The following is a 14536-nucleotide window of genomic DNA, read 5'->3' as shown; positions in this document are numbered from 1 at the left end:
GTACAATCAAAATTTAAACTACAGCACAAGAGCTCAGCTCCCTTGCTAGCGCTGGAGGTATGTTGATTCATACCAGCAGAAAATACAAACCTTGTGCTTTGTAGTAGGTTTGCTAGTTTTTGGTGATTTCCCCTTCTTTTCAGTTGTTCAAGTTTGTTTTTTCAGGATGCTATTGCACTATTTGATAGACTAATATATATGAATGAGAGGGTGATAATATTCTACTACCTGCCTTCTCTTCCCTGACTTTTCATCCTGTTGTTCCCTTGTTGAAACTTTTTATCAGCATTTGAACAGGGAAGAGAAGAAATTATTTTTCACACACTAAGCCTGTTAGCATCATGATGCAGAACAGGGAAAAAAAGGTTTTGCTTCTGCTTTGTGATGAAAGATAAGTGAGATGTGCGGTGATTTCCGTTACCTTTGTTTAACGGAGTGAAGTCCCTCTATTTCTAACTATCTGGCGCTGGGATGCTTGGTGCAGTTTGGGTTGATGCAGACTAGGTGGAGTAAAACTGAGCCTGAAGGGTGAACAGCAAGGCTGAGGAAACGTGCATGAAAACAGACTGCAGATGGGCGAGATAAACAGGATCCCCGGGCTGTGACTGAGTAGGCAGGCCTCTTTAATGGCTCTTAGCAACGCCCCTGCTTTGACCCTCCTCATATGTGAGGAAAATCAAATCAATACACTGTTCTTCAAACCACGATGCTGCAGCAGCAGCAGGGCATTGTGGCAGCCTCCGTCTCTTAAATTCATCAACGCTTTTCAGTTTGCTGATCTCTGGATATCCATCCCGGCATCTCTACTGAGGAAGACCCTGACTGCATCCTTTATCGGATTGCTTGAGCTCCCATGTACAACCTTCTTCTTATTAGCAAGTATTAGGTAGGCAATTTTAAAGTGCTTTTGAATTTGCAGGCAGCTCTAACGTTGATCTGAGAACTGTATTGTATTCTCTGTAAACCTGTTCTCTCTTTAAAACCTACTCTGTTTCAAGTCTTGCTTTTCTTCTTTTGTTTTTTTTGTGGTCGGGCAGGGGGGACTGGTGTTTTTTTCTTGGTTTTTAAGAAACAAATTTATCTGATTTGTGCTTTTGGAAAAGGATATTCCCTCGTTGATCCCTCCCCTGTTCTGCAGAACAGCTATAACCGGTGCCGAGCAGTTACTTTCAGTGTTGATGAACATCTGTTCGACTGTCTAACGTATAGGGCAGGCTGTTCACTCTTTTCTTTAATTTTCCGGTGCATACGTCAAAGCTGCAGATCAGGACCCTACCCACTAAGCAAGTTCTGCTTTGGTTCCAGAGATGGCTAACAGAGGACCAAGCTATGGCTTAAGCCGAGAAGTTCAGGAAAAGATTGAACAGAAATATGACCCGGAATTAGAGTCTAGGCTGGTGAACTGGATTATTGTACAGTGTGGAGAACAGATAGAGCACCCTCCTCCTGGAAGGCAGCATTTTCAGACCTGGCTGATGGATGGAACAGTAAGTGTTTTGTCCAGTTATATACTTGCATGTGTTTATAAGCACAGTGTCGTTATTTCCTGTTGTCTGCTACCTAAATTGGTCAGAGCTCATGGCCAGTGCAGAAATATGTATCTTAGTATCTGATTTATTTCCTTTTGACCAGGAGTCTTAATCTCAGAAGATAATTATTCTACTAGTGCACTAGGATTAGCACAGTACTTGTGATTCTTATGAGTCATGCATGTTATATATTAGTATGACTCACTCCTCCAGCACCTTTTCTCATACAGTTGAATTAGATCTGTGTTAAAATTATATGTATACTTCTCTCTTTAAGAAATATTCAGTGTTGGTAGGGAAAGATGGACAGATACAGAAAATCTGAAAGATTGGATTATGCCATAACTGTTTTCTTCTTGGGAATACTTCTGTAGTTAAAACGTTGTATTCCATTGGTTTATGGAACAACAGGCAGATGCTGCTGCTTGCAGTGGGCTGCAAGAATACGCTAATCATTGAACCCCTGCCAAAGTGACTTCAACAATATTTCAATTGACATTGCTTATTTTTTTGGCTCGGGCATGTGGTTTCTTCTCTGTCAGTTGTTATGTAACCTTTAGCAGTGATTGCTTTGTTGTTTCTAGCAGATTATGATTTATACGGTCAGGCTATTGCCATCAGTTAATGAAAGCTTTAATGCATTTCTAATATACTTTGATTATGTTCAATTCCCTTCTTTGTTTTTAATTGAAGAAATTATGTCCCTGACAGAAACTGGCCAGGTCAAAAGCATTTTGCAGCATCATTTCATGTGCAGAAATTGCCTTCTGGTTTGGTGACTGCTTTCTAATTTTGTTTCTGTATTTATCTCTCAGCTGTTATGCAAGTTAATAAACAGTTTACATCCAAAGGGAAATGAGCCTATTGCAAAGATCTCTGAATCAAAAATGGCTTTCAAGCAGATGGAACAAATTTCTCAGTTCTTAAAAGCTGCCGAAATCTACGGAGTAAGAACAACAGATATTTTCCAGACAGTGGATTTATGGGAAGGTAAAAATAATAAACTGGAAATCAGCTTGCAGTCTTCATTTTACTTTGCTTTGGTGTGTTGTAATGGTGCATTTTGTCTAAGCTATATTCTCTAATGTAATTATCTTTTGTTTCTGTTTGCCTTACCTTATTACCGTGTTCTTCCGGTGGTGCATTATCTACTCTGAGGGATTTATATTACCCTGAGGGCATAATGGAGCATTTCCAAGCTCATGTGTTATCCAAAAGCCCATCATTCTGATAGAAATCCGCAGACCTAATAAAACAAATGTTCTTTATGCTAATTATTTCCGAGTAAATAGCTTCTAATAGCAAATACGGAAAACCCTTATTTTCTGATGACAAGATTTTATTGCAGTTTTCAAATTATAAGCAAAGCTTAAATTAGAGCTATAAAATGCATTCCCAGGAGCATATATGCCTCTGTGGAGCTTATGAGGGCTCATTTATGACTAGCGAGAAGGAAAACTCACTGCCAACACCGTGTTAGCTGAGCATCTCTCTCTAAGGATACAGTTTTTTAAGAGAGGTCACTATGGCAACAGCAAGAAAAATTCAGAGTGCCCCTGTGGTGTTGCAGTAACCCAGGTGGAGGCTATCTCCATCCCATGCTTGAAACTCGGAAACTGTGTGTTCTAGTTCCTGAAGAGCTGAGTCATTTGCGCGGTCGTATGGCTGGTTTTGCCCACTTCTGTGGTGGGGCAATCCCTGCCTGGTGCTCTAACCAAATCCCCTGTGTATCCTGCAGCCCTCTGGACAAGGTGATGCAGGGTGCATCGTGTGGGGGCTCAGGAAGGACAGCTGCAGGGTAGTGAAAGGCAGGTGTGAAAGGGTCAAAAATCTGCTGTAAGAATGAAGGAGTGGAAAGAGGGATACAATCCACTGAGAAAGCTGGTCAGGATAGTTTGTGTGGGAATGCACATGGAGCAAAAACAGTGGGGTTTATTTTTACAGGCTGTTGCGATACATAGAAGAGATCACCCCTTTGAAGGGCAGCTCGAGGAATGAAAGGCGAGGGAGCTCTGACGGCTGGAGTTACTGGGGTCTGTAGTGTTATTAGCGTGCCAGATTTACTTGACAAATCCTACCTTTGGGCACAAGGGCAGGATTGTTTCTTCCAGTTCAGTCTTCAGTTTTTCGTCCAATCTACCTTTAAACGTCTTAAATGCAGGGATTTTCACCTTCCTGGAGTAACGCCCTCCCCCCGCCTCAGCCTCGCAGGCTGCTGAAAGAGAAGGTCCATCTATCTTGTAGGGGATGATAATAGCTCATTTCAGATGCTGTTCTTTGCGGTCTTTTGCATCTCATAAAGGCTTCACACCATGCAAATGAAAGTGTGGTACGTTGATCCTTATGAAGAAAAGGACTGGCTTTGAAGAGAAAAAGCTCCTAATGATAGTGGATCTCTCCTCATTTCTCTTCCTTTTCAGTCATCGCCTTTTCTCAACAGTAAGGAAAAAAGCGGGTAACTTCCAGAGGACGGGAAGTCAAAGCACAACTCGCAACCTAGCAGGGAGACATACAGGACTTTTCTCCACTGCTATTTTAGGACTTCCCAAAACTAATCTGTGTCTCCTCACTTTCCCACTCCCTTTTCATCTCTCCTGCTGCTCATTTCAGTGCCGAGATGAAACAGTATGTCTCTCCAGCAGTGAGTCACTGCAAGCTTTTTGTGTCTAACTGTGATTCTGACCTCTAGCATCTGTGCTGCTTCAGGGCTGTATCATCTGAACCTGGATGCATTAGCTGGAGAGAAAGGACAGGCTCTTTTTCACTGTTTCATAATTACAGTGCTTCTATACTTCAGGCCATAACCTCTTTAGAAAGAGAGGAGATGTCAATGTATTTTTATAGGGAAAGAAAAGTATGTGACTGAAAAACAGCTTTTCTCAGCCACTATTTTCTTTGCAAGAGCTTTTGCTTTGAATTTCTTAGTAATGATTAATGGAAATGTTTTAGGACGCAATCTGCTGTTGGTTGTTTCAAACTCATTCAGTCCATCTGGAGCATTTTTCTTCATCTCTGTGACTTTGTGGTCCAGGAGAAGTATCACCTCTCTTTCAATCCTTTCTTACTTAAATGTACTGTGCTGAGCATCTTCCAATAATCCATGCCCAAGATACTATGTTTACTGTTTTTTACAGATTCCTCCCTGCTATATTTCCAGGCAGGCAGGAGGCAGCTGTACCTCGGAGTACTTTTTCAGCCTTTACAAAAAAGCATTTCAGGAATACTATGCAGAGCAATTCCCTGTCTTTGGGTTTGAACCTTCCCCTTTCTGGACCTGGAGAAGGCGGCCTTCCAGACAGGTTTCCCCCAAAGAGAAAGGCTTAGCACAGAGAGGTAGTGGAGGCCCCATATCTGGAAACGTTCAAGGTCAGGCTGGACGGGGCTCTGAGCAACCTGGTCTAGTTGAAGATGTCCCTGCTCACTGCAGAGGTGTTGGGCTAGATGACCTTTAAAAGTCCCTTCCAGCCCAAAGCATTCCATGATTCTAAGAAGTGAGCAGAGGCCCCTTCCTCCTTGTACAGGCAGTGCCAAGGTCCTCTACGGGGCTGTGCTATTCCCAGCACGCTTTGGACGACGCTGAAGATGCAGAAGTGCCGTCGGCATGGGTCCCCGCAGCATGATTCAGGGAGGCTGGGGCCAGGCAGGCAGCCCACGTGGCTGTCAGAGAGCGGGTACCAGAGCTGAGGGAAGGCACTGACCGCAGTTCTCTGCAATGCCAGATACAAGCCGGGCTGCAGAGAATACATATGATCTCTCAGGTGGCTGCAGCGTTAGGTGACTTTCTCAGTGGAAATTTAAAATTTTTCACAGCCTTTTTCATGCTGACCATCGAGCCGCTTGTGTCCTTTGCTGGAGAGGGTACGTGTCGCAAGGGCGCGTAGATTTGGGCTCTTCCCTCACCCGGAGCACCCCCCGTGAGCAGCAAGAAGGCTCTGCCAAGCAGGGCTGTGGCCGTGGCTTTGCTTTGTCACGTGGCACTCGGCTCCCACTCGCCCCGTTTCTTCCCCTGCAGCGTCTCCCACTCCCCACGGACAAATAAAGCAACGCCGAGTGCAGCGTGGGGGTGGGCTGCCAGATGGCTCCGCGACGCTGACCATCATATTTTGCTACCCGTCTTTTGTTTCTTTTTCTTTTTTTTCTGTGCTTGCCGTCATTATTCAGCTCATTCACTTTTAAACCCTTCTTCGCGTCCCTCTTCATCCCAGCCAGTCACCGCACGCCCTGTTTTACCAGAGGCCTCCCAAGGACGTTGCGTGTGGCATCTGTTACAGCATATGGTGCATCTGCTGCTCCAGGGAGCTCGGAGGGCTTCTGCCTCGCGCTCTTCCCTGTGTGTGCGTGGGATGTCGGCTCTTCAGCTGCCCTCTGGAGCAAGGACTCCGTCTGATGCACTTTGCATTTAAAAATACAGTAAAACAAGGGTTCTGGATGGCTCACAATTTATTTTCTGAGCAAACGGTCCCCTGCAGATAGGATTGCTATAAACATTAATAGGCTGTATGACAGCCACAGTTGGAAGCTGCTAGAGGTTTTCAGCTTTAGGGTGTCTTGCTCACCAGCGTGTTACACATTTAGCTTTGTATCAGCCAAAGCCCTGAACTGCATCTGCCTGTGATGAGGGTGATGCACAGCATAAACACAGAATGTGCAACGCTCGCTTCCCTCTACACTCCAGCTGGTCTGCAGTAATTTTCACTAATATTGGTCCACTAGAGGTATTTCTGAAATCGGTTATCATATCATATGTCTAGTATCTCATGTTTTTATGAATTACTTATTTTCCCATGTGAAGAGCTCACAGTCTAAGTCAGATCTTTTCACTAAATAGATTATTTTAGGGAAGAAGTAGAACTGGAACAGAAAGAAAGGGAACATAGAAACACTTATGGAAGGATTTCAGGCAGAGAGGCAGATTTTCAACAACTTATCACTTCACACAACTGGAAGTATATGCTGCAACCCATTTTTGCTAGACAGTTTTCCGAAAGTTAGCATATCTGGATTGGGTAATGAGTTAAAGTCTGTCTGACTCTGATAGCTTTATGTTCCCTGCCCTTTTTACACCAAGTGACAAAGTGAAGAGGAAGAACTAAGAAAAAATAATTATTCTTTAAATTTCTGTCTTTTTTTTTTAATTCACTGGAGGAATTGACAAAAGATGTTGGCCAAAAAGGAAAATTTATTTATTTATTCGAATTTTGGAAGGAGAGACAGGAGGGGGGGGAATACCATTTTTGAAATGCAAACCTTTATTGAAAATGTGCCTTATATTTCAAAGGTATAAGGTACCCTCTTGGAAATCTGGTGATTTTTCAGCTAGGTGGAAGGTGTGCCTCTAAGCAAGTCATATGCAAGTTCACTCCTCTCAGTACAGGTGGGATAAATTATCCCTTGATAAGCTTTTGTCTCTCTGTTGTTTATGGAGGGAACCTAAAGGACTCATGATGACCAGATATGTAACTTTTACTTGGCTAAAGATGATACGAGCTCTGACTTTTTGAAATGAGGAATAAACTGAGATAACATAGGGAGGAAGAAAGTGAAAGAATAGTGGACTGGGTGGCAGGAGCTGAAAGTATGAAACTGCAGAGTGTGAATTTTTGGCAGCCTGAGAAAGGACTGTAGGAAGGATCTGGGAGGTGATCTGATGGGTGAATTAGGAAGGACTGATGCAAGTTGTCCACACAGAACCTCTCCAGGACTGCCATGAGCTCTGTTAGTACAGGGACTGCCTGGAAATACCAGGGGTTAAATGGTGGGATCAGTCCTACCAGTTTACAGGTGAAGAAGCTGAGACACAGCACAGTTATTTACCACATTGTTCTCCTTCAGCCATGTTTTATTGAGTGTATTATTGTTCTTTGTACACCAAAGTGATCTCTTCTTAGGAGAAAATTTTGGCAAAAGGATTATCTAGAAGGACTTAAAATAGCATGGGGGAAGGCATTAAAAGAGCCAGAGGCCTGGAAATCTGGAAATGTCTGAATTATTAAGTTTTGCTTTAACACTGTCCCTTTGACTTTGAATAAGATCTTGCATGTCAGTACCACCATTTCAGCAACTGTAAAATAGTATTTATAATCCTATTAATGTACTTTTTCAAGGGAGCTGAGGGAATTAGTTAATACATTGGATAAAAGTGTCTATCAGTGTGCCAAGCTCTTTGTTCTGCAAGGATTTTTTTTTTTTATATTAATTTCCCTGTCTGGCTTTCTAGGGAAGGACATGGCAGCAGTGCAGAGAACCTTAATGGCTCTGGGCAGTTTGGCAGTCACCAAGGATGACGGCTGCTACAAAGGCGATCCATCCTGGTTTCACAGGTAAAGTCGGAAGCACAGCTGCTCAGAGCTGTTGTCCCCGGGAAGCTGGTAATATTGTCTGCCTTTAGGCTTTAGGGAAATTTACTGGGAAAGGAAGGGAAGAATCTTTCCAAAGTTTCCTTTTAATGGAGAGATTTTCTCTCCGGAGTCTAGAGGAGGGAAGCAAATACCCAACGAGGCAGCGACATTTTCTACCCTTCACTGGTTCCCAGCTTCAGCAGCATCACGTCTTACCGTATCTTGTCAGCCTACAGTTACACAAGGGCTGCTGGGGAGGAGCCCTGTGTGAGCTGTGTAGCACGGCCATGCTGCTGCCTTTTCTTACGTAGCCCCCCTCACCCCACCTTACACGTGCCTCCTGCTCCGGAGCTGGGAGAGCGCTACTGGTACCGCGCCTGAGGAGCGCGTGGCCCGTGGCTCCAGCTCTGGCTTCCTCCTGGAGGCACCCCTTTGGAACAAGGCTGCCGCAGGCTGCGTCGGGGTGGAGGTATGCGTGCTTGCGTGGGGACCCTCGTGGCTGGCTGGCTGTGGGCAGCGCGCACAGGGAGGAGCGCGGCATCCCGCTCCAGGCCCCTTCACAGCATTCCCGTCTTGCTGCATGAGGGGCCCACAGCGATCTCAGAAGAGACGTAATGTTCTTGTCCATTGACATTACCCCTCACTCTTATTCCCTAGAAGGAGAGCAACAATACTTAGGAAATTCAGCCACCAGTTTTCATGACATTCATCTGTTTAGCAGCTTCAGCTAATCCTCTATATCCACTTATGAAGAAAAGGGAACAAAATAGCAGCAGCCATGCAGACACTAAGACTTCTAAGAGTAGCTGGCAGGAAAAGCGTGCCTTTGCCTCACATCAGATAACAGACCGAACGACCAGTGAAGACAAGGCTGTCATGGATGTCTGCAAACCCCCACTTAGTGATCCCTTTAACGAGCAAAGAGAAGGCATGAAGTCTCTTTCCATTTTTCATCAGACCAAAAGAGATTCCATTTCCTAGTCATCTTTTTTCTTGGGGAGTAGCATTTATCTGTGAAGAATCTTCTGTCTCGGCAAAGCTGTTTATTTGCTCTAAAACTCCATTTGTTTTGGCTAAGGAGCCTGAGATGCGGGCACAGGAAGAAAAGGAAATCCTCCCACCGTTAGCCCTCCTGCCCCACAGGCATGTTATTGAAATGAGAGTCCGCCATCCAAGAGTATTTCTTGTGCTGATGTGTCTGAGGAGTGTTACCAAAAAGAGTGCTGGCTGCTTGTCTTTGGTTTCCTGGAATTTTCTGATGCCTAGGTGAGGGTCAGCAAAAGCAAAGCAAACTTCGCTTGGTTTGTCTCAAACCTTGGGCTGGTTTGACTGAGGCTAAGGGAGACCTTAATTTTAGGTGAGTAAGTGCAACCCCCTATGCATTCTTTATGTGATATTAGTTAAAATTAACTTAATACAGTCCACAAAGAGATTTGTATTTATTGAATATAATTGGGTTTAAAATTCAAATCCAGTTACATGCTTTAATATAAACCAGACATGAAATCACTATGACCCAGACGGGCTTATTTGTTTTATGTAACTAAAACAAAGTCCTACGTGGAAAAATTAATTTTCATCTGGACTCTTAATTGTGGGTGGGAGCAGTTTTCATTGGCATAAATGAAGATGTGATCAGCTGCCTTCTCCCCTAGCTGTCTGTCCTGCTCGCACTGCTTGGCTAGCCTATCTGTATCTGTGTCAGCCCCTGAAATACCATTTTGTAGCCGCTGCCTTAAGGAAAATTGATGTTATTTCTATAAGGAAACAACGTATGGCAGATCAGGAGCTGTTTTCTGCGTAGCTTACCCATCCAGTCAGGCAGATCAAGCCCCCTCACTGCCACCCCATGTTAGTCATGAGTCAGGGCTTTCAGGCTGATTCTTAATCACCTTAAGTTAAATTGAAAGAAGTCAAGATTAAATGGAAGAAGAGTATCCGTGCAGGGATCTACAGCGATTAAGATACCCCTCGCACCTGAGCTGAGCCGTGTAACTTTCCATTGCTTGTGTCTCGCATACCCCGTCCCACTGGGCCTGACTGCCCCTGCCTTGCATGCCCTTAGCAAGGTTCGTGGACCCGTGGCTGGCTGCTGTCCTGAGGTTTGGCAGCCACGAGCACCGGTGCAAAGTTGGCACAAGAAGTTAACAGATCTGCGCGGTGGGCTCGGTTTGCAGTAAGGGCGATACCGGGTGATGGCAGGCAGGCCAAACAGAACTTGAATGAGAGCGAGACACTGAGGGGAAGAGGCTCGCCCTCACCTACTGCTCTGCAGCCTCAGTTAAGGCTATTTCCACCAACCTAAAAGCAAACCACAAATACACGTTGTTATCCACAAGACTAAATGCGCATACTAAATGCGTTGCTGATGATGGCAAAAATAACACTATGTGATCCAAACTGTGTATGTAATCAACTTCCATTAACATACCCAGACTCCCCTGTGGTCTCTCTATTTCTCCTTTGCAGTTCTCATTTTTTTTCATGTTCATAGTTATATTTCATCTTTCTGCCGAATTACTTCACAACACAGCTGAAAATTCAAGGAGGAAAAAGAAAAAAAAATAGAATGTGTTGCTGGGATTTTAATTAAAATGAAGGCAGATACAGTGAACCTGAGATTCAATTAGGTAATAGGAGTAGTTCTAAAAACATCCTCTGGTGGAGATCCTGGCAGTAGTTCAGTGCCCGTGTAAGGATTTTGAAAAAGAAATTAAGCAGCAGTTCTGGGTGCCTCTTTCCACAACAGCATGCTTTCCGGCGAGAGCTGTGGCATCGGAGAGCCTGCCATGGGCCTCTGCAAGCCCCCTGAACAGTCTCTGCAGCAGCACTGGAGACCCGTTCAGAAAAGTGGCGGGTCAGTACTGGTTTCCTGTGGATCTTTCTCACCTTTCTGCTGGGATGGCTTTTCATGTAGACATGGATTCTTCTCCTGCAATGTCCTGAATGCCCTGAGCCTTGCGAAGAGTTGAAGTGCTGCTTTGGACTCGAGCCAGGGTGCTCAGCATGGTGCAGGATCAGACCCTCACAGAGAAGATCGCGTTGATGGCTTTCAATCACAGCAGGCACCTAACCACACGTTCTCATCTGGCAGTGATGAGAGAAAAGGGAGTTGTAACGCGATGCCGTATTGCGGGGTAGCCTGATCCCGGGACAGACAGACAGACAGACACAGCAGAGGGAAAGGTTGTACGTGGGTGGGAGTCGAGTCTGGAGAGACTGCCTCCCGCAGTCTGGGGCTCTGCTGGTTCATACGGTTTGTTTGGCAGCAGCAGCAGGATGCTTCTCCCAGGTAAAGGGCTTGTTTTCCCCACCTTGTATAAATGAAAGATGAATCCGAGATGAACAGTTTCTCACAAGGCAGCAGAGCAGAAATTCTTGTGCCGCTTCTTAGCAGCCACGTCTGCCCTCAGCGCTGTTTTCAGGGAGAAAAGGCTTCTTTCAAACACCAACAAAGGTTCATTGATCGAAAGGGCTTTTGAGACCAGGGACACCAAACAAAAGTGGTCAGTATGTTTTGACAGAAGATAAAGGACTGCCATACAGTTAAGACACAGGTGCAAAGGGCAAAGTCTATTGCTTAGAGGAGAGAGATCTGGAAATGGCAACAGGGCAATTGTTCTGTCCTGTGGGCAAGCCTCATCCGCTCTGCGAAAATGAGCAAGTCACTTCTCTGTCCCATTGTTTCTCTGGGTACGTTCAGCTCTTATTTACTCCACTGAGTTAAATTACACCAATTTGTACTGTTGCTCTAGATGGGTATCAACTTGTATTCCAGCACAGGTGAATGTGTCATTGATCAGATCCCATGGACTAGAGCTTTTAAGGGCTATAGGGCTTAACACGAATTAATCCCATCATGAGTGTTACATACAGCACTACATAAATATTTTACCTGTCAGAGCTGCTGGGGAAGTGCCCTGGGGTTCTTGGATAAGTGCCGCGGTGAAAGTCTGAAGTGTTGTAGGTTTGACTAGAGCATTGCTTCTAACTGCAGGAAAGCAATTAGCCCAGCCAGCATTGTCCAGCCCAGGGGATGGTGCAAATGAAATATTGCATTACAGGGGGAACGTCTCTTCACGTGAGCCAATTTCAGATTTCTTTTCACGATCCTCCTGCTGGGCACATGTAGAATGACGGTATGTCTGGATATTGCTTTTTTTGTGTGTATCTGGACAGGAAAGCACAGCAGAATCGACGAGGATTTTCAGAAGAGCAGCTTCGCCAGGGACAGAACGTAATAGGCCTTCAGATGGGCAGCAACAAAGGAGCATCACAGTCGGGTATGACAGGCTATGGGATGCCAAGGCAGATTATCTAACAGCAGCTCTGTCTGTAGAGAAAGCACTCCTTCTGCAGCATGGTCTGTTAAAAAAGAAAAAAAGAAAAAGAAAAAAGAAGCTCATTAGTTCCCTTTCTGCCTGGTTTTTAATAGTTAGCGCTTTCTGAGGTTTGGGGTATTTTTTGTTTGGTTTGTTATATTTGCAGCTGCAAGAGTTCATCTAGGCACTTGGGTTTTTGTGCTGGTGTGTGTCAGTTCACAGCACGTGCGCGCTGCTGCCTCCTGTTTTTCACTTCTGAACTATGCAAAGACAATTATAATTCTGTATTAATTTATTTGCAAAGTGTTATCTTCCTAATTGTCTCACACCGCACTTGTATTTCAACCAGTAACCTCGTTCTACAATTCAGTGATGATATTGTTTGACCTAAGAATAAAAACAAATGAAAGACACCTCTCAGACTCGTTATTTAAAGGAGGTGAAAGCAATTAAAACCAACAAATATTCGGTACAGCGCTGGGGAGTTAAATGTTTTAAATGGTTGATCTGTCTTGTCTGAAACCCAGAGCCCTCTCTGAGTGGCTCCTTGCTGTAGTATTTATAGTCTGTGTTATATGTTCAGTTTAGTGTTTGTCTAAAGGCACGCCCAATGTGTTTTACTACAAAGAAGAAAGGGTGCATTATCTATCCGCTGACTCCGATTCCTGTAGTCCCACCCAATTTAGCGCAGATTTCCCTTGACCAAGTAGGCTGGGCTGACTCCAGCTGGCTGCTGGGCACCCAAGCAGCTGCCTGCTCACTCCCCAGTTGGGAAGACTTATGGGCAGAGATAATATCAGTTTAACAAGGAAATCAAATCTGTGTGTGAAAGCAAAGCAAAAGAAGGAATTTATTCACTGCTGCCCGCTGGCAGGCAAACATTCAGCCACATCCTGGAAAGCAGGGCCTCAGCGGGCGTGGTGGTTGCTCAGGAAGATAAAACGCTGTAACCACCGGCATCCCTCTTCCCCCTCCTTTTCCCCGAGCTTCTGCTGGCGATCAGGGCACCGTATGTACGGGATATCCCTCTGGTCAGCTGTCCCGGCCATGTCCTCTCCCAGCTTCTTCCCCATCCCTGGCCCTGGGGGCAGAATGAGAAAGGCAGAAGACCTCGACACTGCGCAGGCACCGTTTAGCAATGGCCTCCAAACTGGGGTGTTACCAACCGCTTTGGTCACAGATCCCCAGCACAGCAACCAGCAGCAGGTGGATCTCCAGACTTGGGGGATTCTTCACCACGAAAGGATGATCTGTCAGTCGGAGGTGAGTTGATACTATATAAAACTATATAGTATCATATAGTTTTATGATATATCAAACTATGATAGTTGACACTATATAAAGAAAAAAGGCAAGGCAAGGTGTGTTTTGAATGCAAATAGGAAACAGAAGAACTACCAGAATGCTTCTGACCTGAAAAACACCACCAGTTCAAATTCAATAACCTGTTACGCTCACTGTGTCGGGCTGTAAATGCGGCTGGTGGTTCGTTTTGGGGCGGTTTACTGGAGAGTCCGTAGAAACGTTGCTGACGTAGTCCTCGAGCCACAGCAGCTCACCAGAGCAGGCTGACCTGCTAGCCAGCGCAGGTCCCCTCTTGGCTGTGTGGCACGTATGCCCGGCGGGTGCACACCGTTTTCTCCTCAGGGTTGTCATGCTGTTGTGAACTGTCTCTGCCAGGTTTACTCACAAAATCTGTTTACTTCCCAACAGGAAAGTAGGGAGGGAAATGTGATAACTGAGCTCTGTGGGCTTTTTTATTTTAAATTCATGGCAGACTTCCTAAAAGGCCTGAAAACGTAGTATCTGGGCAGGTAGCACATGCAGGGTAAGCTATTCTGACTGCTGTCTGAGTGCCTGCAGACACAGGCAGGGGTGATTCCTGTCTGGGTTTGGACATGGAGCCAGCGACACATGAATGATGTGGCTTCAAAAGTTTCTACTGTTGAGTAAACTGAAGGGACGGTTCCCCCAGCTCGGATGAATCTCTGTCCTCCTTGTCATCAAGAGGATGGGAGTGACACCTCCCCACCTCAGCCAAGCTTTGCTGAAGCTCTGCAGAGCACAGAAGCGAGAAGTGATGTAAAGGTCACATTACGTGGTTGGGGCTGAGGGCATCTATAGCAGCTGCCACTGAAAAGGTCCTGCCCCCACTTTTACCTCCTCTTATACCTGCCAGGGCATCTTGGTTCCTCCACTGTGCTCTTGTCAAGCACTATTTTGTGTTTACTACCAGTTTAGGGCTATTTTTCTGTTAGTTGGGTGAATTAGCTCAGCAGAGGAACAGATGACCACCCTAGATGGAACATCTGGGGTAGGAGCTCACCTTTCAGCTGTGGCGGGTCCT

General features: G+C 45.3%; 1 protein-coding gene across 2 annotated transcripts; it reads left to right on the top strand.

Annotated features, from left to right (window-relative positions):
• The first annotated feature begins 360 nt into the window (after window positions 1-360).
• Window positions 361-12596, top strand: TAGLN3 (transgelin 3). 2 transcript variants are annotated; one of them, XM_009941230.2, is made up of 5 exons: window positions 361-886; window positions 1306-1487; window positions 2345-2519; window positions 7747-7849; window positions 12047-12596. In XM_009941230.2, exons 2-5 carry the CDS (start codon window positions 1308-1310, stop codon window positions 12186-12188), a joined length of 600 nt encoding a protein of 199 aa, XP_009939532.1. In that variant the 5' UTR covers window positions 361-886; window positions 1306-1307; the 3' UTR covers window positions 12189-12596. The 2 variants fall into 2 exon arrangements, with proteins under 2 accessions (XP_009939532.1, XP_009939533.1); XM_009941231.2 differs by lacking the exon at window positions 361-886 and having other exon boundaries at window positions 1077-1487.
• The last annotated feature ends 1940 nt before the right edge of the window (window positions 12597-14536 follow it).

This window comes from Opisthocomus hoazin, chromosome 1, assembly GCF_030867145.1.
Source record: "Opisthocomus hoazin isolate bOpiHoa1 chromosome 1, bOpiHoa1.hap1, whole genome shotgun sequence".
NCBI classification, from domain to species: Eukaryota; Metazoa; Chordata; class Aves; order Opisthocomiformes; family Opisthocomidae; genus Opisthocomus; species Opisthocomus hoazin.
The sequence above is the reverse complement of the archived record's forward strand: the minus strand, read 5'-3'. Positions and strand labels throughout refer to the sequence as shown.